Here is a 22,156-nt window from a genome sequence, read left to right as displayed (position 1 = left end):
GTGAATTGAAAAACTAATCTAATCTCCTCTCAAAAGCTGTCAATTTTATGGTCTTATTACCAAGAAGAAATATTTTACAAGAGTAGGTAATCCGTAAAGTACTGCCACCTGAGTATACATTGATATTAAACAGAAAGGAAGTAACCAGTATGATGTCATCATCATGAAACACAATTCTTTATCCAGTCTAAATTCTATGATGGTTGATTTATCACCATTGTGCCCTATTGTGACCCCTGTATAATATTGGGTCAGCTGACAACCCTGACCCACGGCCACCATTTTTGAAAATAACAGCTTAGCTTCACATTTCAAGCTAATTGTCTGCCGAATATGGTTTAATATGCGAGTATCATTGATTATTAAATATCAGTTGACGCTGCTTGTTGTAATTTTCTGTGTGGAAGGATCTTGGACTTTGGATTTCTTTTCCAATCGATACTTGCACGACAAAGCCACAGCCCACAGGAATATAAAAACACCTAAAGACACAAAAATATATTTTCAGCTAAACCAACATATATCAATGTATACCGATATTTAAGCACATATACTGACCTTGCAGAGAGGTAAAGATGGTGAAAATGTAGATTCCAGATAAAGTAGCATAAGTGAAGCTGGCCAATCCCCATGGCAACCCAAGGACCCAGCTAAGGCCCAGAACTTTAGCAGCGTCCTTCCATAACCTGGACCAGTTTTCCTTGTTCATCTTCCAGTCACTGCATTTACAGTTCCTTTGTCCACCTCTTAACTTCCAGATCTTAGACACCACCACCAGCAGCATGCAGGTATTATACAGCACAGTCAGGCAAAGAAAAGCCAGAGTGATGTATGAGACTACATGTCTCTGTTGGAACTCGCTGCTCATCCAGCATCTGCTCAGTGAGAATTAACAAAACAATGAAACTGAGGTCATCGGGGTGTTTCAGTGAATCTTGGTTGCACATGTAAACTGTGGTAGTTTCTTACATTTGTGATGGTGATGTGTTGTTATTGGAATCCCTTATTTCCATAGTGTATCTGCCATAAACACCTAAACTCCCACAAATCACTGCAACAAGTGTAGGAAAGCCTGAGGAGACGGCAAGAGAAAGATCAAACCTCAGCTACATTAGTGAAATCAAAGTTAATCTGGTTTAACTTCACTCCTAAACTCACCCCATCCCACTATGGAGAGCTTTAGCAGGTATCTACTGACATAGATGTTAAAGACTCTAATGAGGAGGAGATAAAGGTGGAATCCTTCCAGGGCAATCCAGGTAAACGTAGCCAGCAGAGACCAGTGCAGGAAGAGACCCAGACCTCGACAAACCCAGCCGCCCTGATCCTCTTTAAGCAGATGAACCAAAAAACTTGAACTCAGGAAGCCGAGGTGGAGGCACAGCAATGCCCCAGTCAGCTGCATGTGGATGCCGAGGGCCTTCTCGGGCCTCCGCCGACTGCAGGAGAAAAGCCACAGATGCATTATTAGTTTTGTGGTGCTGTTAGGTTTCTGTTATGTTTTTCTTTTGAGTATTCAGTCTTACTTTACTCCTTGATTTCTAGTGTTTAGTTTTCTTTTCAACATGTTTTATAGTCCTAGTTATTTGATTATCATTTTGTTGTTATTTCCAGGTTTCTATTTGTTGCTCTCTGCTGCCCTCTTGTGTTCTCCTGCTTCCCTAGCTCTTTCCCTCTCTTGTTCTGTGCACACCTGCTCCCAGTTTCCTCATTAGCCCCCTCTCTGTCTCAGTCTCCTTTACAAAGCCCTCTCTCTTCAGTTCCCCTTTGGTGGGTCCTCGTCAAACACCGTCTGCACGCTCCAACTCCTTCTCTCTGTGCCTTCCTCGTTATGTTTGTGATTCCCCTGATGTCCCCATGGTTTCTGGTACGTTAGACTAGTTTTCATGTTTTTCATGTTTTTGATTTTTGGACTTCTGGTTTCTTGTTTGTTTGGACTTTGTTTTCCTTTTAGATTACCAGCCTCTGATTTCTGTTAAGTCATAATTAAATCCACAACAGATTCACCTCTGCCTCTCTGCCTCTGCTTTTGGGTCAACACTCAATACCCAAATCCTGACAGATGCGGTAGTTTCTGCAGACTTTTGTTCTTCTACATGGTGTTATGTGCGTCGGGCACATTAATTATTTTTGTTTCTTTTTTCTTTTCCCTTTTAGTGTTGTATAGACCTTAGTGAGTCACTTAAGTTTTAGAGTTGATAATTATTTATTTTTTCTCTTGTAAATCGATTACGTTAATTTGCGTGATATTGGTCCGCCTATAAGTAGGCAGGGTTTTTCTCTCTCTCTCTCTCCCTTCGAACCTTCTGATCGAGCCACCGTCACAGAGAGCGCGACCAGACGCGATGCGCACGTCTGCGGTCTTTGTATTTTGTTGCATTGGATCAGCTCACCAGGTCCAACTTTCTGTTCATACTTTGGGGTTTTTTTTCTCTTAGTTTTTTTTTGGGACACGGGGAACTGGGGAAAAATCTGACTTTCTGTTTTTTTTTGTCTCTTTCCAGAAAAACAAAACAACTGATCTAAAAGTGGACCACATTAGTCCAGTTCTCAGGTCTTTACACTGGCTGCCGGTCCATCAGAGAATAGACTTTAAAGTTCTGTTGCTGGTCTATAAAGCTCTGCATGGTTTAGGCCCAAAATACATCAGTGACCTCTTGACCCAGTATGAAACTACTAGACCCCTCAGGTCATCCGGATCCGGCCTTTTATCAGTTCGCAGAGTCAGAACCAGACATGGAGAGGCTGCGTTCAGCTTCTATGCTCCACATGTCTGGAACAAACTCCCAGAAAGTCTCAGATCAGCTGAAACACTTAGTTTATTTAAATCAAGGCTGAAGACCCACCTGTTCTCAGCTGCATTTACGTAGATTCCATTCAAAAGTTAAAATTCGCACGTCTCTGTATTCTCTCTTTTTAATCTTAAATGTTTTTCATTTTGAATCACGCTTTTAATTGTTTTTAAATGTTTTCTCTCCCTTTTGCTTATAATGTTTTATGTAAAGCACTTTGAATTGTTCTGTACATGAAATGTACCTTGCCTAAAAAGAAGTTCCAGAGATTAAGAATAAAATAATTCTTTTGAACCTCATGTTTGTTTCGTGTCCTCAAATATGTTGTGGCCTGGGTGGTCGTAACAATGGCCACATAAAAGCTTGATGTCATGTAGTGTGGTGCAGCAAAGCACGTAGAACTGGTGAATGACACAGGGAGTAAACCTTTAAAGCCACATCTGAAATCTCCACAGTTCACTTTGGTTAAGTGTCTTTACACTTCATGAGCCTCTTGGACCTTTGCAATGTATCTGAAGTATTGCTTTATTGCAATTGTCACAAAGGCCTACTGCAACACCCAACATGCTAAATGAGACTTTGGGCATTTTAGGAGTTTTTGTTCTGCCTTGGGCGCTGCTTCAGATATTTCAAATTTGTTTGGAAACAATATGTCTAACAAAAGACAAGCCTATGTGGCTCTGTGGTTTGTGTTTTTTGCTTCCTGGTCAAACGGTGCCATATAATCATTGACTGGAAGATTTTATTTAATACCTTTTCATATATCTCGGTTTAATGGCCTTTGTTGGAAAGAATAAGCAACTTTTCTTTGCTTTCATTTTTTGAGATGCACTATATGTCATATCATAGTTTAAATTTGTTCTCATGGGTAAAAAGTGAACTATGTTGCACAAATAAAACCAACAAATTAGCATTTATTTCATCAGCGGAAATGTGATGAATGCACCCATGACATAAGGAAAAAAAAGATATGATTACATTAGAAAAATGTGGTCTTGTGGCTCAACTTGGCGCAGCTTAAGTCTAAGTTGTATCAAGTCAGGTACAAGGAAAACCATAAACTATCAGTAAAAAGTCAAATAGAAATAAATTGTCCAAAAATATTTGTATAAATGTAATTCTAACAGTTGAATACTATTGAACAGTAAACTGTGTAACAGTAATATTACACATTTCATCGCTCAAAGTTGCAGAGAAATATGAATTGCTGCTTTCTTGTGCAGCTTCTCCATCTTTCCAAAGTTGCTTCTTTATCATTTCAATCTGACACAAAAGTGTAAGTTATTTTCCTTAAAAGCAAAGCTTCTCTTTGGCAGTGATCCCTCACTCAAGTCCTCACTCAAGCCGATGCGTTAGGATGCAGAGTTAACTAGAACAAAGCCACCGATGGATCTTTTCTCAGAAACAGGAGGCGATGGTTCATCATTTAACTGGTGGCAGATACCCGTCTCCGTCATTGTGTCCTTGGCTACTGCACTTCACTTTACCTGGTTTGGCTGCTGTTAGTGGTCAGAGGTAGCCTGACGTAGTCCTACTCAATTCTAGTCAGAATATGAGTCTGATGCTGCTCCATAGAGCTGTGATTATGGGGCGTGTTTCGAACGAAGCAGAAAAAAATGCCTCTGCACTCAATTGGATAGACCTACAACCAATAAGAGCAACGGAGTGCGTGACGTATGTTAAGCGACCAAGGGAGCCAGCTGATAAATTAAACTTTTGCCGAATCCCGTAGGAAGGACGCCAAAAACATCTTTCTTTTCAACAAATGCCTTGATCGCGTTTCTCTGTTCCTCTTTTAAAATTAATTTGCTGTCGATATCTTCTAGAACAGACCTAATAGCAGAATCTACTCACCTCAACTCTCCAGCGGCAGCCATTGTTGTTGTCACCCAAGCGCGCTTTGGTCACGTTGTTGATTACGTTACTGTTGATCATCTGTCCATCATCGTATAAAGTCCGCCCTGACAATTTGATTGGCCCGCCAGATATTGTGCTAGCATACTCGCGCTACTATTGAGCAATGTCAGACCGAACTTACCGTCCTCAAACGTTGTGGGCGGGACTAAGTTCGGAATTGCACCCAGGCTAGGTCAGAGGGCCTGGCGGCACCGATTGTGGCATCCTCAGGACTGTAAGTCTGACCCACGGCAGTGGTGGAAATACGGCTTACCACAATGCAACTGTGAGCGTGGCTGAATGTAATGCAAACGCTTGATAAAGCGCTGTATACATACATCCCATACCAGTATATTCAGTTACCACTAAATGAGCCATTAAAATACACTTTTAGAGATTTTAGACAACGGCTCAATCCCAAACCGCCCCCTAACCACTAACCCTTAATTATCAAGTGTCACTTCCAATGAAGTCCAACTCACAGCTGTGGAAGGCGCCTTTGATTGAAGGTGGGGTGTAATGAGAAGAGACGGCCTCTTCCTCCAAAGGAAAAAGAAAACAGTTGTTGCTATGGCAACACAGTGACTCTCAACTCGCAAATGTCGACACGAAAGGAAATATATTCCCCTTTGTTTAAAAAATAAAAATCTATCTGGTCAAAGGACCCAAGTTATGCCTTTTTTCTTTTTCCCAACATGTGATTTTCTGTCAGAGTGACAAAGATGCAGCAAACCAGCAGAACTAACATTTGAATGTTAGCGTTTCCTCCGCCATTGGTTTGCTGTAAAATTCCATCCAGTCTGCACTGATTCAGACTGGATATTTAAGGGCTCAACGGTCCACTTGCCCTTACCTACTACCTAGTTTGGGATGGCCCATAACGTGGCGGACTCTCCATGGGATTAACCAAATGGAGAAGGCTGCTCCTCTCTAAAGTTGTAGGTGACCGCAGACAGGAGGCCTCTGATTGGTCAAATCTACATCCGCAAAACTAATACCCTTTTGACCAGTAAAAAAATGGTTTTTTTGGAAAGAAAACATGCTTACCACATTACCACATGCTTCCATAATTCAAATGGACAGCAAAATTGAGGATGCCTGCAGAATCTATGCTCACATGACAAAAAGTGTTTGGTAGAGGGCATGAGTCAACTTATTAACTGGTTCCTCTTAACCCAGTCTCCCCTAATTCTGACAAAGGTACTAAGATTTAACGGGACTTTTTAGCTGTAATGTAAAGTGGGTTAATATGAAACATGATTTTGAAATGGTTATCCTGAGTTACACTATATTGCCAAAAGTATTTGCTCACCCATCCAAATTATTGGAATCAGGTGTTCCAATCACTTCCATGGCCACAGGTGTATAAATTCAAGCACCTAGGCATGCAGACTGTTTTTACAAACATTTGTGAAAGAATGGGTCGCTCTCAGGAGCTCAGTGAATTCCAGCGTGGAACTGTGATAGGATGCCACCTGTGCAACAAATCCAGTCGTGAAATTTCCTCGCTCCTAAATATTCCACAGTCAACTGTCAGCTGTATTATAAGAAAATGGAAGTGTTTGGGAACGACAGCAACTCAGCCACGAAGTGGTAGGCCACGTAAACTGACGGAGCGGGGTCAGCGGATGCTGACGCGCATAGTGCGAAGAGGTCGCCAACTTTCTGCAGAGTCAATCACTACAGACCTCCAAACTTCATGTGGCCTTCAGATTAGCTCAAGAACAGTGCGCAGAGAGCTTCATGGAATGGGTTTCCATGGTCGAGCAGCTGCATCCAAGCCATACATCACCAAGTGCAATGCAAAGCGTCGGATGCGGTGGTGTAAAGCACGCCGCCACTGGACTCTAGAGCAGTGGAGACGCGTTCTCTGGAGTGACGAATCGCGCTTCTCCATCTGGCAATCTGATGGACGGGTCTGGGTTTGGCGGTTGCCAGGAGAACGGTACTTGTCTGACTGCATTGTGCCAAGTGTAAAGTTTGGTGGAGGGGGGATTATGGTGTGGGGTTGTTTTTCAGGAGCTGGGCTTGGCCCCTTAGTTCCAGTGAAAGGAACTCTGAATGCTTCAGCATACCAAGACATTTTGGACAATTCCATGCTCCCAACTTTGTGGGAACAGTTTGGAGCTGGCCCCTTCCTCTTCCAACATGACTGTGCACCAGTGCACAAAGCAAGGTCCATAAAGACATGGATGACAGAGTCTGGTGTGGATGAACTTGACTGGCCTGCACAGAGTCCTGACCTCAACCCGATAGAACACCTTTGGGATGAATTAGAGCGGAGACTGAGAGCCAGGCCTTCTCGTCCAACATCAGTGTGCGACCTCACAAATGCGCTTCTGGAAGAATGGTCAAAAATTCCCATAAACACACTCCTAAACCTTGTGGACAGCCTTCCCAGAAGAGTTGAAGCTGTTCTAGCTGCAAAGGGTGGACCGACGTCATATTGAACCCTATGGATTAGGAACGGGATGTCACTTAAGCTCATATGTGAGTCAAGGCAGGTGAGCAAATACTTTTGGCAATATAGTGTATATCTATAGTTATGCTGCTAATGGCTTAGACTGCTGGAGGACATAGGGACCCCTTTTTCATCATTCTGCTTCATTCTACCTCTATTCTCCCACTCTGCAGAATCTGTTAGTTCAATCTCTAACGTTCTGCTCTCTCTGCTTTTTCTCATAGTAGCTTCATCTGGTGTGAGGGATTGCTGAAGAGTCAATGAGTCGATGCAATCAACTGGTTTTCCTTAGATAGAAAACTTTGGATCAATTTGACTGGTTGAACTTTAAAGTGCCTCAAGATGACATGTGTCGTGAATTTTGCGCTATAGAAATAAACTGAATTGAATTGAAATGTGTTGTGCATTTGTATTTAACCCACATGCATCCATACTTTTGGAAACACCTTTCCATAGAGGGACATTTCTGCCTATTTTTTCATCTTTCAAAAATTGAAGCTTAAACAGTTCTGATAAAGAGTGTACGAGAACAGAAGCGTTAGATTTTTGTAATGTTGCGCCGCTGCCATTTTTTGGCCCTGATACCGATACCCGATACCTGGCTGTGCAGTATCGGCCGATACCGATACCATCTGTTTAAAATTTGATGTGTGTGTATATGTGAAGAACTGCAGACTACTTGGATGTAAAATAATTGCCATCATGGCTTTGTCAAGCTGCTGCCTACCTTTGTGAAGCACGAAAAAGACTAAAACAAAGGGAATCCAGTAGAACTTTTATTGCCTACCTGGAATCGGTGACAATAGTTGAAGAAACTTTTGTCTCTCAAAATGGTATCGATGCCCTATTTGTTTGTACTCGTCGATACCGATGCCACCATTTTAGAGCTGGATTGGGGCCCCATCCGATACTGGTATCGGTGCAAGACTAGATTTTTCCCCCGGTTTTTATGTTTGATTTAGTCTCTAACTTCAATAAGATTTACTTTAGGATTAACCTGTTTGCTAAGGTTATTACAGATTCCCATTAACCCTGAGCTGCTTTTGCGTTCTAGCTGAATGTTAATCACGTTGAAGGTGGTTAGGGTTAGCCACAAAATCCTCTTTACTTTGTTGTTTAAAGGAAAGTGACACCAGTTTATGAAAAGTACCAAGATTTTCAAAAATAAGCAAAAGGGAATATATTGGATTGTTCTAATTGTACGGTGGCCCTGAGGTGCAAAACACAACACAAAAGAGAAAACACAACGGCAAATCAGAAAACACAACGGCAAATCAGAAAACTCAACACAAAAAGAAAAAACACAGCGACATTAACCAAAACGGAAATGCTAGGTACCCTCGGGCGTCAGGAATCATCTCTGATAGGACAAAAGAACTGGTCCGTCCTTTGAACCAGAAAAACGGGGTTTGTTTCCATTTTTCCAAATCATGAGCGCCACAAATGACGAGGTACACGCTGCTATTAAGCAATACTTTGATGCCGGACATGAATATGACGTGATACTGGATATGCTGTCGACATTTCACAACGTAAACATGAGTCTGCATACGCTGAAGATGCGTTTAAAAGAAGCAGGGCTGTACAGAAGACACAACTATTCCCCACTCCTTGAGGTGAGGCGTGCCATTCTGACAGAGCTGGAAGGACCAGGGGAACTCTTCGGTTATCGGACTATGTGGCAAGTTCTCCAACAAAAGCACAGGCTTCGCGTTAAACGTGATGTAGTAATGAGTACGGTGGCCCTGAGGTGCCTGTCGCCCGAGGGTACCTAGCATTTCCGTTTTGTTTAACGTCGTTGTGTTTTCTCTTTTTGTGTTGTGTTTTCTGATTTGCCGTTGTGTTTTCTCTTTTTGTGTTGTGTTTTGCACCTCAGGGCCACCGTATAATTGTGCAAAAAAGGAACACTTACGTTGAGCAGTGAGAGAAAAAAAAAACATGGTTGTGGTTCTTTTTATACCACCTTGTCATTCCCACTATATCTAGAGGTTTAAGTCAAAGAGCAACTTACTACAAATGAACATAGATGAACAGGCTGCAGAATGCAAAGAAGGCAGAGAGCGCTGAGCCGACGTAGCTGATGTAACCGAGGGTCTCAGCGCTGCTTGCATCCACCTTCAAGATTGGATTCTGGACAGAAGGAAAGCAAACAATCAAAAAGATCGGAAATGCGTTTCATGGAAATCCTGAGAAGATGGTTCTATGGCAAAGCTTTCTACTGCCTTTTATCTGGTAGAAGCTAAGCTAAATGTCATCAGTGTGTAACTGGTGGAAGATTGACTCAGTAAATGTTGTTTCATGGAAGTGAAGATAAGATGATCCATTTAGTTTAGATGCATTATCATCTTTTCCATTAGTGCGTGTCATTTTAAGCCTTTGGTAAAAGGCCTGACAGCAGCAGAAGTAGCAGTCGTACGTGATAGGTCGAAGAACTGTGTCCTTAATCTGTTGTGTCTAAGATTATGAAAGGAGGACAGATAAGATGTCAAGATGAGGAGCATTTGTGACTTTTAAAATGTGTGTTTTAAAAAAAATGCGTGGAGCATTACTTCCCAGTTCCACTGTGAAACTAATATGGATTTTCTCTTGATTGGATGCATGTTATTACTGCTGTTTTATTGCTTTTATTATAATGTCTATACTTTATATTTATCTTATCACTTTTACCTGTCATGTCCCGCACTTTATGTCAGTCTGTAAATGTCAGTCTTGTATATTTCTTGTATATTTGTATATTTCTAGTAAGAAAACGTAATTTCATTTCCCTTGTATGACTTGCACATATGGTGAAAGTGACAATAAAAGCTGACTTGACTTGATTTTATCTTCCCAAAGGTGTCAATGGAGTCGTAACTAGCCGAATTTATGCAAAGCTTGCAATGAAATAAGTTTTTGCAGCTCTTAAATAACAAGCTGCTTTTGCAGAAACAGTCCAGTTCAAAGGTAGAGAACGTCCCAGATTTTTAAATATGTTTTTTTTTGCATCATTACAGGGAGCAAGACACTGGATGATGATTATTTCAACAGAGATGGAGCTTAAAAGCACTCCTACTCCATGACACCTGCAATGAGAATATATATAACTGTGACTTAAAGTAACAGAACTAATAACTGAATTATATTTGTTATTCTGAAAAACCAGCAATTCCCCACAGACAGTCAGTGTTACGCTATCTCTGTTCTTGATTTATATCTCCACCACCGTAGACTGCAACTGTCTATAAAAAGGTTATGTTCAATAATCTGAAGCCCCAGATGAAGGACACCCTATTCCTAGGGACATTGTTCTGAACCCAGTTCTTTACTGTGGAAGGGAAGGTTCTTAGAATATGCAATAAAGGGGAGAATACGGAAGCCCAGAGCGGTCATATTCAACTTTTTTTTCCTTTGCCTTCTCAAGATAATGACATAGCTATCTTGTTATATGTTAGAAACCTGGGGCCCTAGGCAACTGCCTAGTTTAGCCTAACGGTGAATCCGCCCCTGTCTCGTTATCACGGTTAGACCATTAATTGTTTTCTCAAGATGACAAGATAATTATCTCGTTATCATGACAAAACAGTTACCGATGTCTCGAGATAATGAGCTGATTAACTTGTATGAGTAATGGATGAGGCTGGCCAACAGCCCTGGATTCCCAGTCCATCCATGCCTGCGGTGCCCGTAGTTGTGCAGTCACGCCAAATGATCCGTTTTTTTGTTTCCGTTTTCTTTTCACTCATTGTCAGATGGTGGTTGAAGATTGGATTGCACGGAATTTTGACGTTTTTTTTTTAAACGAATATCTTTAATCTGGACTCATTTTGGGGATGAATTCATCTAATTCCTGTTACAGGCGTAACACTGGGGCTGTTCAGAAAACACGCGGCGCCTTAGCGCCAAAGGCGGAGGTCTAAATGCTTATGAATCAGAAGCAAATCATCAAACCAACAACGTCGTTTCGTTACCTAAAAGTTAAACACAGAATTATTTACAGAATTTCACACAGGCTGCCATGACTTACACCTATAAATCCTCTCCCGCTGTTGTGGTATTGAAGGAAATAATCAGTTTTAACACCAATCTTCTCGTTATGACGAGAAAACGACCTTCTAATGAGAAAATAATCATCTTGTTTCACTACCGTGAAAAAGTATCAGAGGGACACGACCGCTCTTGGCTTCCATAGGAGAAACATCTTAAAGTATTAAAATTTATTACAGTCATGCTTAACAAAATCAATGATGTAACCACACAATACAGAGGAACCTTTACCTTCTATTTTAGACCTGCCTTGTTGACCACTGCTTGCCTTGTTGACTCAAAATAATATAACTGAATGTTTATATTTATATATGTGTGCGAATATGTATGTATATTTGTAGGTATGTTTACAGGTGTAAGAGTAGAATGTGTTTTATATTTGTCATATATCACGCCCGCATAAGGGTACATATGTACGTTAATATGTGTATATATTATATATGTATTTGTATATGTGTTTGTGTATTTTCTTTTTCTTTCAAATATTGGTTGTATTCTTGGTTTTGTTTTTAATGTATATATATTTTTTTAGGACACCAGGAAGAATAGCTGCAGCATAGCTGTAGCTAATGGGGATCCTTTCAATAAAAACAAAAAAAACAAAACTGCTCTTTAAAAAAGCAGAGCTTAAGTTTTCCTAAATATTTATCCCACAGAAATGCCCTGTCAGGATGTGGCCTGCGCACATCCAGCACTTTATGCAGAACAGAAGTCTAACTTAACTTTCCAGGAATATCCAGCTCTTCTCAAAGTCTATAGCTGCTAAACACAGAGTTCCCAAATAAGTTATCATAACTCAACAGCTCATCATAGGTGATCTTAAACCAATGCACTGCAAAAAAACGAAATCTAGATAAGTAATTTTTTCTTAAAATAAGTTAATTTTTCTTGGATTGAGGAGGTAAAAGAGACATTTTGCCAATGGAACAAGACAATTTACACTTTAAATAAGAAAACACAACTACATTGTCTTATTTCAAGTGCATATTATCTACTTATCTTATTTTAAGAGTAAAAATACTCTGCCGTCTGCTCTGCCGATAATGCAAGCGTAGAAGAAGAAATGTGCTGTTTACCTGTGCAAAGAAAGAAACAACGAAAGAAAAATGTCTGAGGACTTCAGTGTTGAGGAAGAGCATGAGTTCTTTGCCGAGCTGAATGCGCACTTTCATCTGGTTTGGTCTGCCGCGGTTTCCGTAGACTCGTGAACGCGCTTTTAGGAAATCCTATACACTACTGTTTATGCTCTAAAAACATTCTAAATGACTTTGTTTCGAGTAAATTCTGGATGCTACCCACTCAGGACACTTGGAATACATTGGACGAGCATTATGGAGGAATATTGACATGTTTTTTGTGGACTTTTATGGACCTTTCTGTCTCGGGCGCCATAGACCTCCATTATTTGAATGTCAGCAGACAGCAAGAAGCCTCCCAGATCTCCAGATGCATTTGAGATATCAAAAAAGTACTCCAGAGTGTTGTTCAGCATGGGGGTGAGTAGAAAATGAAGGCTAATCATGTTTTGGGTGTACTATTCCTTTAACTGTGACTGTGACTAAACCTATGTGCACACTTTCTACAAAGTATCCCGCTTTGCAAATTGCACAACTGCATCTTTGTTTGTCATGCAAAATATCTTTTGTAATACATTGAACGTTGAGCTTTATGTACCAAAAAACCGTTGCACTCTTGCATTGAAATAAAATGCTTTTCTTAGACACAAAAACATTTTTTTTTTTTTACCACAAGCACTGCAAAAAAGCTCAGATGATTACAGCTGCAGATAAATTCCTCTGCAGTTTTGGTGGTTTCACATACTTCGGTGCACCACCGGCCTGAAAGAAAAAAAAAAGAAGCATGTTTATGCTTTTGTTGAAGGGCAGGAGTTTGGTTTCTTTTACACAATGCACCTGTTTTATCTGCACCATTTGGCTCCTGCCAAAACACGCAGCGTCCGTTCTCCTGAAACAAAGGAAGATGATCAATCATAAGGAAAGCGTTTATTGTTAGGCATTTTTTATTTATTCTTTATTTACCGTTTTATTGTGGCTGAAGATTAGCTTGACCGGCTCAGGAAGGTTGCTGACTGGCTGGGTTCCAGCCTTTAAAAACAGGACCATCCCGTTTAAAACAGTTTCCTGGCTGCTGACGGGCTGCTGGGGAATCCTGCTCCTTCCTTTTCCCGCAGGTTTTTGCTGTAACAAGGAGACATGATTGACTCCTTTCTGAATCGTCTCATAAAACCAGCAAGAAGAAGACGAATAGTAGAAAGGTCTCTGCCTTGCATCAAGTTTTAAGGATTTTTTTATTGTCACACCATTTTGCATTTGCCATTTGATTCGATTCATCAATTTCCTGACCGAAAGATAAGATTATTTTTCATACTCAAGAATACACCGTGATACAATTTGTTTTGATTAATTGGTTAATTGTTTTTTTTTACCTTACAGGCTAGACAATGTTTCAAATTTGAAATAAATCAATGAAAGCTGTTATATCTTTATGCATTTTATTAGGAACAACAGCATATAACAGAAGTAGCAAAGTTGTACTCCACCAAGGCCTATGAAAAGCTCATACACTGAAAATAATAATGCCTCTGAAAGGCCTTCCATCAAAAAATACTATATAAATGCACTAGCAGATTAAGTAACAAAAACAGCCCAATAACAAGACACTCAACACTCAACAAAATCAGTTCAATGGTAGCAAAATACAGGCCTGCACTTCCTTCACTATGAAATGAAATACTCCACAAAACTCATAGTGATTGTGTGCAATGATGTGGGGTCAGATGCATTATCCGCAGTGTTGGGTACGTTACTTTGAAGAAGTAATTAGCTATAGTTACTAGTTACTTCTCCCAAAAAGTAACTGAGTTAGTAACTGAGTTACTTTACTTTTTACTGTCAAAAAAAAAAAGAAAAATTTGGAAAGGCATTTCCAGGGAAGGCTAAATCTGCAGCCCACCACCAAGCTGGGAGGGAGAGGAAAAATTGTGATTGCAGGATAAATTAGAGGAATGCAAAGATACATTTAAGAAGTGGATTCCATTTCCAAACTACTGCTGCTAGTTTGGTTGCACAGATGGAAAACCGTCCACAGATCAAACAGGCAAGGCTTAGATGCAGGTATCTGAACTTTCTTCCATTTTTTCCCCAAATCCTAAAAATATTAATCAGACCAAGGAACAATGGTGACGGAGGATGTGGGATTTTGTGGCTTGGTTCCTCATGACTCAATAAACTCCTCCCAACAGAAACACGTCCACCATAGAAAGATTTCTTTATTGTGTTTCTATAATTTCATCATTGCAAGAAAACTTAAACCGCGTGGTGAAGGTGGTGAAGCGGCGCTCGGTGAAGCGGGGCGCGATGGGAGCGTTCACTGTTCCTCCGTCACCTCAGGCTACAATGTGACATTTGCTTCAGGATAAACATTTAATCCTGAATGCTTATTTTATATTTAAGCCCATATAGTCATTTTCTATAGTGGGATAAAACACTTAGAGCCCGTGTTGCTATACGAGGCTGATATAAGGCTTTTACATTTTTGCGGCTCCAGACAGATTTTTTTTTTTTTTGGTCCAATATGGCTCTTAGAGCAGTTTGGGTTGCCGACCCCTGGCCTAAAGGAAGCGACGTAACTAGGGCAAAATAGGTTTAGCGCCACCTCAGCGCGGGAGTCAGAATTATGTCCAGGAGCAAATGGATAAAAATAGACCGGAGGGAGAAAAAAAAACATGAATTAATAATCTTGCGGACGTGTCGCTGCATCGGATCGTCGGACGTTGGATCGATGCATCGATACAAAACGATTATTATTTACACCTCTTCATGTTTGGCTTAAGGAATCTGGACTCATGGTTCAATAAGCTTAATATTATAGAAAGAAAGAGAAATAGATGGAATTAAGCGTGGCTCAAGGGTCTGAGGGAAGCTGCTACCTACAGTACCGCCTGCAGCCTTTACCGCCCTATTCAGAGCAGTGGCGAGCTACCGTGCAACACTTGATATCACAGATCACTTTGTAAGAACATAGTTTATACAAGTGCATAAAGGTTATTGCATTTGTTGGCTCACAGGATCCCACCTGAAAAAGAGTGCTGTTGATCACAGAGACGACCAGCTGGACAGTTTCCCCGGAATCTGCTCCTCTGCTTCTCTGAAGAGCTGAGGCGGGACTTGGATCCTGTGACTGGTTGTAAGTCTGGTCTCAGCCTTAAAACCAGAATCACACACAACAGCATGAGTTTTACACAGAGTGATGGTCAGTTATATTTAAGAATATGTCCTGTGAAGTTATTTATGTTCTAAAAACAATTCTGAGCATCCCATCAGTCTGTTAGGGATCAGCAGTTTCATATTTCTATTTATTCTAATGATTGTTGTTTACTGAAGATCTAATGGACACAATGTTTAGTTTCTCAGGAAATGTCAAAATTACAAATGTGGTAAGCTTCACAATCATGAGGTTGACTACTAATGGGAGTTTGAACAGCCACCTGCAAGATGGATAATTAGCCATAAAAGGCTGTTGAATAAGTTTGCTGCTAAGAGAGCAGTTTTTTTTTTTTTTTTGCATATCAAGAGAAGGTTTTAGGGAAAGAGATTCACAAGACTTGATGCACAGTTAGAAGCCTTTAATACGGAAATGATCAAACCTTTCTGTGTTAAAGACAGCACCAGAAGCACCATACTTGGTATGAGGAGAAGAATGGACCGTGTCATACACTGGAAAAACGATCTAGAAATAAGTAGAAATTTCTTAAATTAAGTGTATTAACCCTTATTTTGAGTAGGTAAATGAAATGATTTGCCATTGGAATGTGTACTGTTGCTTTTAAAATAAGATATTTAGATAAAAATGCACTTAAAATAAGACAATGCATTTGCGTTTTCTTATTTTAAATGTAAATTGTCTTGTTCCATTGGCAAAATGTCTCCTTTTTACCTCCTCAATTCAAGAACAAATGCACTTATTTTAAGAAAAAATTACTTATATAGATTTTGATTTTTTCCAGTGTGTGATGGGCTGCCATTGTGTGGTACCCGGAGAGCAATCAGGGGTTAAGGGTCTTGCTCAGGGACCCATAGTGGAGGCTGTGAGGTTTGAACCGGGTACTTGCAACCTTCTCAGAGCACAGAGCACTGCTCTAACAACTAGGTCAACACTCCCTTTTTAAACAGAAAGTATTTCACTGCAAAATGATCTCAAAATGAGTACAAATTTTGTCTATTTACCCTTAATTTGAGCAGGTAAATAAGATGATTTGCCGATGGAATTAGTATTTTTACTCTTAAAATATGGTATCTAGATAAAACGCACTTGAAATAAGACAATGCAATTGTTTTTTTCTTATTTTAAGTGTAAATTGTCTTGTTCCATTGGCAAAGTGTCTCACTTAAATCCTTAATTCAAGAAAAAATGCACTTATTTTAAGAAGAAATTACTTATTTAGATTTCTTTTTTTTTTTTTTTTTGCAGTGTTTGGATATATAAAAATTCTTACTTTCATAATTTGGAGTCATAGAGTTCACTTTGGGCCCCAACAGCAGCAGATGACATGTCACCCTGACTCATTGCATTCCTGGTTGTTACTCAAGGTGTCACCACATCTGCTGAGGTTCATCCAACGGGTGTTTAGAGTTCATGATCACACTGGAAAAAAATCGAAATCTAGAGCGGTAATTTTTTTCCTAAAATAAGTGCATTTGTTCTTGGATTGAGGAGTTAAAAGAGACACTTTGCCAATGGAACAAGAAAATTTACACTTAAAATAAGTAAACACAATTGCCTTGTCTTATTTCGAGTGGATTTTATCAAATTATCTTATTTTAAGAGTAAAAAAACTCCTTCCATTGGCAAACTATCTTATTTACCTGCTCAAATTAATGGCAAATAGACTCAAATTAAGAAATTTTTACTTATTTCTAGATCGTTTTTCCAGTGCAACGCAGCCATCTACAAGGACATTTCAGAGCACTTGATGCTTCTTTCTGCAGACAGGTTCTATGGAGATGCTGGTTAGATTTCCCCACAGTTTATACAGCACCAGAACACACTGTTAAATGTTAAATTAATAAATTTAAAGGCTGGTTTAATGACCAAGGTATTACTGTGCTGTATTGGCCAGCAAAACTGTCCGGACCTGAATGATATAGAGCAGGCATCCCCAACCTCGGTCCTCGAGGTCCGCGGTACTGCAGGTTTTAATTGAAAGCTGATTAACAGGCATTTGGTCTACTGCAATCATTATAATCAGCTCTGCTAAAGCTGGGAAACCTCTGAAACCTGCAGGACAGGGGGCCTCGAGGACCGGGTTTGGGGACGCCTGATATAGAGCCCCTTTGTAAATGAGAGACATTGGACCCAGAAATACACCGAGTCCAAAGTAACAAGAGCTTCCTCAACATCCCAGCAGAACCACAGGCTGATCTCCTCAATTTCCAGCTGGATTATAGCAGAAGCTTAGAGGGTGAAAGTTCTGTAAGGTACGATCCAAACCTTTAAGTCGTCTGCCATTTAGTGTACCAAGTATCTTTGTTTATTGTTTGTTTGTTTTTTCTGAGAATAATAATAGAATAAATGTTCAAAACTGAAAAAAAAACAGATATTTTTCATGTGTTTGAGGATCTCACCAAACATTTTTGTCTATGATCACATTAACCTTACCTCCAGTGAAGGGTCCACCTCCATCCGAAAGAAGCCAGATAGCCGACCTCTGCTCGTGCAACTCACAATTCTATCCTCATAACACCTACAGGGAAACGTTTCAAATATTTTATTCAAATAGGTATAAAAAGGGTTGAAACAGTAACTGCATACATGAGCCAAAATAAATATGACCTGTCAACAGTATCTAAACACAGGTAAGAATACAAAGTGATAGAATAAAGATGGAAATGCAGAAAATTAGAAAACATGATCTTGCTGCTTAGATCACATATATAAACAGGGATTAATTACTGCAAAAAATTATAATAGAAAGCTTTTAGAGACTAAGAATAAAAGCATGAAATAAAATCTATCAGCATGTCATCGGCGGCATAATTTACCTGCTCCAATTGAAAGGTTGTTGCAGACAGTTAGAGAAAACATTTTCACAAAGCTCTTTAAAACAGAAAGAAAATAGGAAGAAGTCAGAAGTTTACAAATGAAACAAAAATCACAGCTGAATAAGCTGATTTATCATCACTTTAAGTATTTAAAATTTTACTCATTTACCCCAAAATAAAATAATTTCCCAAATGAGAAGAACATAGTGTACAGAAGTTTGCTGCGGGTTTTACGACCATCATCATCTTAGAAAAACTAATTGCATAGATTGTTGGAAAAATATAGGATACAGTTTTTCAATGAACATTTACTCCATGAAACATTTGTTCTGCTCTTTCTTCTTCTACACTGTAAAACCGACAACTCAAAATTGTTCACCTTACTAAGATTTTTGCATTCACTGACAATAAAATTGCCAGATGGAACTTGAACTGTCTGTTGTGAGCCAGTTGAACTCACTTTCATAAGTTTCTGATGAAAAGTTCATCTTATTCTATAAATTAAGTTGAGTTTACTTTGAAGTTGTAGTTGACACCCAGTCCGAGCGAGGTCAACTTATCTGCGCATGCTCATTTCAAATTAGTCATGGCAACCGGCTGCTACGGGGTTAAAGGTAACTTACAAAAATGTAAGTTATTACAGGGGATGGTAATCTGAATTTAAAAATAACTTTTTACTGATAATCTGAACTTAAAATAATAAGTTTTTACAGACTTGAAAGTTCCACACTGGAAAAAATCTAAATCTAGATAAGTCATTTTTTCTTAAAATAAATGCATTTATTCTTGGATTGAGGAGGTAAAAGAGAAATTCTGCCAATGGAACAAGGAAATTTACATTTAAAATAAAAAAAAAGAATTGCATTGTCTTATTTCAAGTGCATATTACCTAATTATCTTATTTTAAGAGTAAAAACACTCATTCCATTGGCAAACTATCTCATTTTTCTGCTCAAATTAAGGGTAAATACACTTAATTTGAGAGATTTTTTTACTTATTTCCAGATCGTTTTTCCAGTGCAGTAACTTGAATTAAAAAAACTTAGCTGACACAACTTAATAAGTGTAGTTCTACAAAACTTAAAAAATTAAGTTGATGCCTTCAACTCAAAAATTCTGTGCAGTCGGTTGCCTTGAAATTTTGAGTTGAACTAACTTTTTCGTTTTTACAGTGTATTGTTAGGTTTGGAATAATAGAATTAAGCTTTTAAAATAGAGAAATTACAGTGGTTTTTTTTGTTTTGTTTTTTTTTTTTACAATTTTGACTTTTTCACACTGGAAAAAATGGAGAAATAAGTAAAAATTTCTTACATTAATTGTATTTACCCTTAATTTTAGTAGGTAAATGAGATAGTTTGCCCAATGAATGAATATTTTTACTCTAAAATAAGATAATTAAATAATATGCACTTGAAATAAGACAATACAATTGTGTTTTCTTCTTTTAGGTGTAAATCGTCTTGCTCCACTGGCAAATGTCTCTTGTACACTGCAAAAACGATCTAGAAATTAGTAAAAATGTCCTAAATTAAGTGTATTCATTCTTAATTTGAGTAAAGTAGGTAAATGAGATAGTTTGCCAATGGAATGAGTAATTTTACTCTTAAAATAAGATAATTAGATAATAGGCACTTGAAATAAGACAATGCAATTGTGTTTTCTTATTTTAAGTGTAAATTGTCTGGTTCCATTGGCAGAATGTCTCTTTTACCTCCTCAATTCCAGAACAAATGCACTTATTTCAAGAAAAAAAAATGACTTATTTAGATTTAGGTTTTTTTTCCAGTGGTTCAAGAGGATGTTTATAATTTGAAGAAAAATATTCCAGAAAAAAACAGCAAAAACTATTGAAATCTAAATTTTTATGGTATCTATGGTTAAAAACTAGTAATTTTGCTATCATTCTGACTAAAAACCCTAACAAGGTTTAAAGAGCTACTTGTGGCTGATCAGGAAAGGGATCAGGTTTCTGATCCCTTGTCTGAAATAATCTAGATAACGTTTAAATTGATGTTTAAGATTAAAACCATAGAATACTCACCAGCTTTGGTTGCAGAGAGGCAGAATGTTAGGAGATAAATAGTTATCCACGTCATATCTGATTCTGCCAAGTTAACAATAATTTGAGGCAGAAGAAAAGTGGTTGAAGATTCCTCGCAGGAGAGAATAGTAGCTTTCACATCTGGATTGATTACATGTGCAGAGAGCAGGGACAGACAGCTTAGTACAGGAAATAACGTATAATAGATGTGGGCAGGTCCTTTGCTTTGCAGATGGAATATTATGTAACAGCCAAGGATTTAGGCACGAGCTATGAGATTGATCAGCTTGTTTAAAAAAAATACACTGCAAAAATGATCCTAAAGTGAGTAAAAATATCCTTAAAATAAGTTTAATCACCCTTAATTTGAGTGGGTAAATGGGACAATCTGCCCATTGGAATGAGTGTATTTAGCCTTAAAATAAGAAAATCAGATATTATGCACTTGAACTTGAAGAGACTGCAGTTGTTTTTTCTTATTTTAAATGTAAATTGTTTAATTCAATTGGCAAAGTATGTCGCTTACCTGTTCAATTCAAGAACAAATGCACTTAATTCAAGGAAGTTTTACTTATTTAGTTTTAAATTTTTTGCAGTGTACAGACACATAATGAGTAACTAAAGTTAAAAAAAAGCTTAGTCTATTTCTAAACGAAAGCAGAAGTTTGGAAAACATCAGTCAGTTCAAGCTGGTTAAGAAATACTGACGTTAACGTGGGAAGTTTTACTTAATTTACTCAGAATGAACTGGAAGGGAAAATCTGTATTTATAGAAAACTTACAGCTGAATGTTTATGACAGGATTTTAATAATGTTTAAACTCGGCTTTAGCCACGTTATAATAAATCCTTAAAAACTTCTCCAACTGTCATCATCTGCCCTGATAGCTCACCTTAATTGTTAATTTCACTCACTGCCTAACTCCGCCTGGTTTTCTAATTATCACTGACCTCATCCACCTGCGTCTCTTCCTTTGTGTTGGGCTCAGGTCAGGCTATCAGGGTCAGATCATTGGTTGATGTTTGCTTGATTTCTGTTTCTCCTGTCTGTCGTTTTAGTTTTAGTTATTTCCAAGGTTTATGACCCCATTTGCAATAGATTACTGTTTAGCCCTTGTCTTCAGGCTAGTTTAATCTCTAACCAGTGGTGAGAGCGTTTCAGCGTTTCCCTAGTGATTCTGATTTCCTGTATCTGTGCGTGTCTGTGTGGGCATGCTTCTGGACCCGTCTGAAGTCGATTCCTGGAAGCCTGAATCCCTCTGTTCTCATTTGGGTCGGAACCTCTGATAGAGCGGAGGTCTCCTGGATTCCTGAACTGTTCCTGCCTGCTCGGCCTCCCCCTGACCTGGTTCGGGTGCCTGCCTGTTCTCCGGGTCTGCATCAGCGGGGATACTCCTGGCAGCTCAGCATCTCGTTGGCAGTGCGTCGGCCGATCCTACCTATAATGGAGAGGATAGACAGAACTGTTGAACCAGGTAAGTGACTCACTTGGATAATCCTTTCCTGTCGATGATGGTGGTCACTAACCTGTGTTTCTCCCTCCAGAGTGTCAGTGATTGGGCGTGCCCCGCCTCCCTCCTGCAGTCACCGTGGTCACAATTCCACAGCCCTGCACTTTAGTTATGTTTATGGTTTTGTTTTAATAAACTTTCTAATCTGTCCTACTGACTGTCTCACTATGAATATACGGTCCATCTGTTCCTTTTATGACACCAACCTTTACAATGAAATTTATTTGGTACATTTGCTTCTACTGGAGGTTTCTTCCTCTTCAAAGGGAGATTTCCTCTCCACTGTCGCTACAAGCATGCTTGGTGTGAGGGATTGCTTTTAAGTCAATGAGTCGATGCAATTAGCTGGTTTTCCTCAGACAAAAAACTTT

General features: G+C 39.1%; 1 protein-coding gene across 1 annotated transcript; it reads right to left on the bottom strand.

Annotated features, from left to right (window-relative positions):
• Window positions 1–855: 855 nt before the first annotated feature.
• LOC119785619 (adhesion G protein-coupled receptor G3-like) lies at window positions 856–15,872 on the bottom strand. The gene is given in 9 exon segments (XM_038288351.1): window positions 856–1,072; window positions 1,159–1,439; window positions 9,161–9,279; window positions 12,919–13,010; window positions 13,086–13,137; window positions 13,212–13,370; window positions 15,268–15,353; window positions 15,356–15,395; window positions 15,861–15,872. Coding segments are annotated over 9 exon segments (948 nt in total). The 3' UTR covers window positions 856–965.
• Between the last annotated feature and the right edge of the window lie 6,284 nt (window positions 15,873–22,156).

The sequence above is a fragment of the Cyprinodon tularosa genome, unplaced genomic scaffold, assembly GCF_016077235.1.
Source record: "Cyprinodon tularosa strain WSP-4 unplaced genomic scaffold, ASM1607723v1 ctg252, whole genome shotgun sequence".
Lineage (NCBI taxonomy): Eukaryota > Metazoa > Chordata > Actinopteri > Cyprinodontiformes > Cyprinodontidae > Cyprinodon > Cyprinodon tularosa.
The sequence above is the reverse complement of the archived record's forward strand: the minus strand, read 5'-3'. Positions and strand labels throughout refer to the sequence as shown.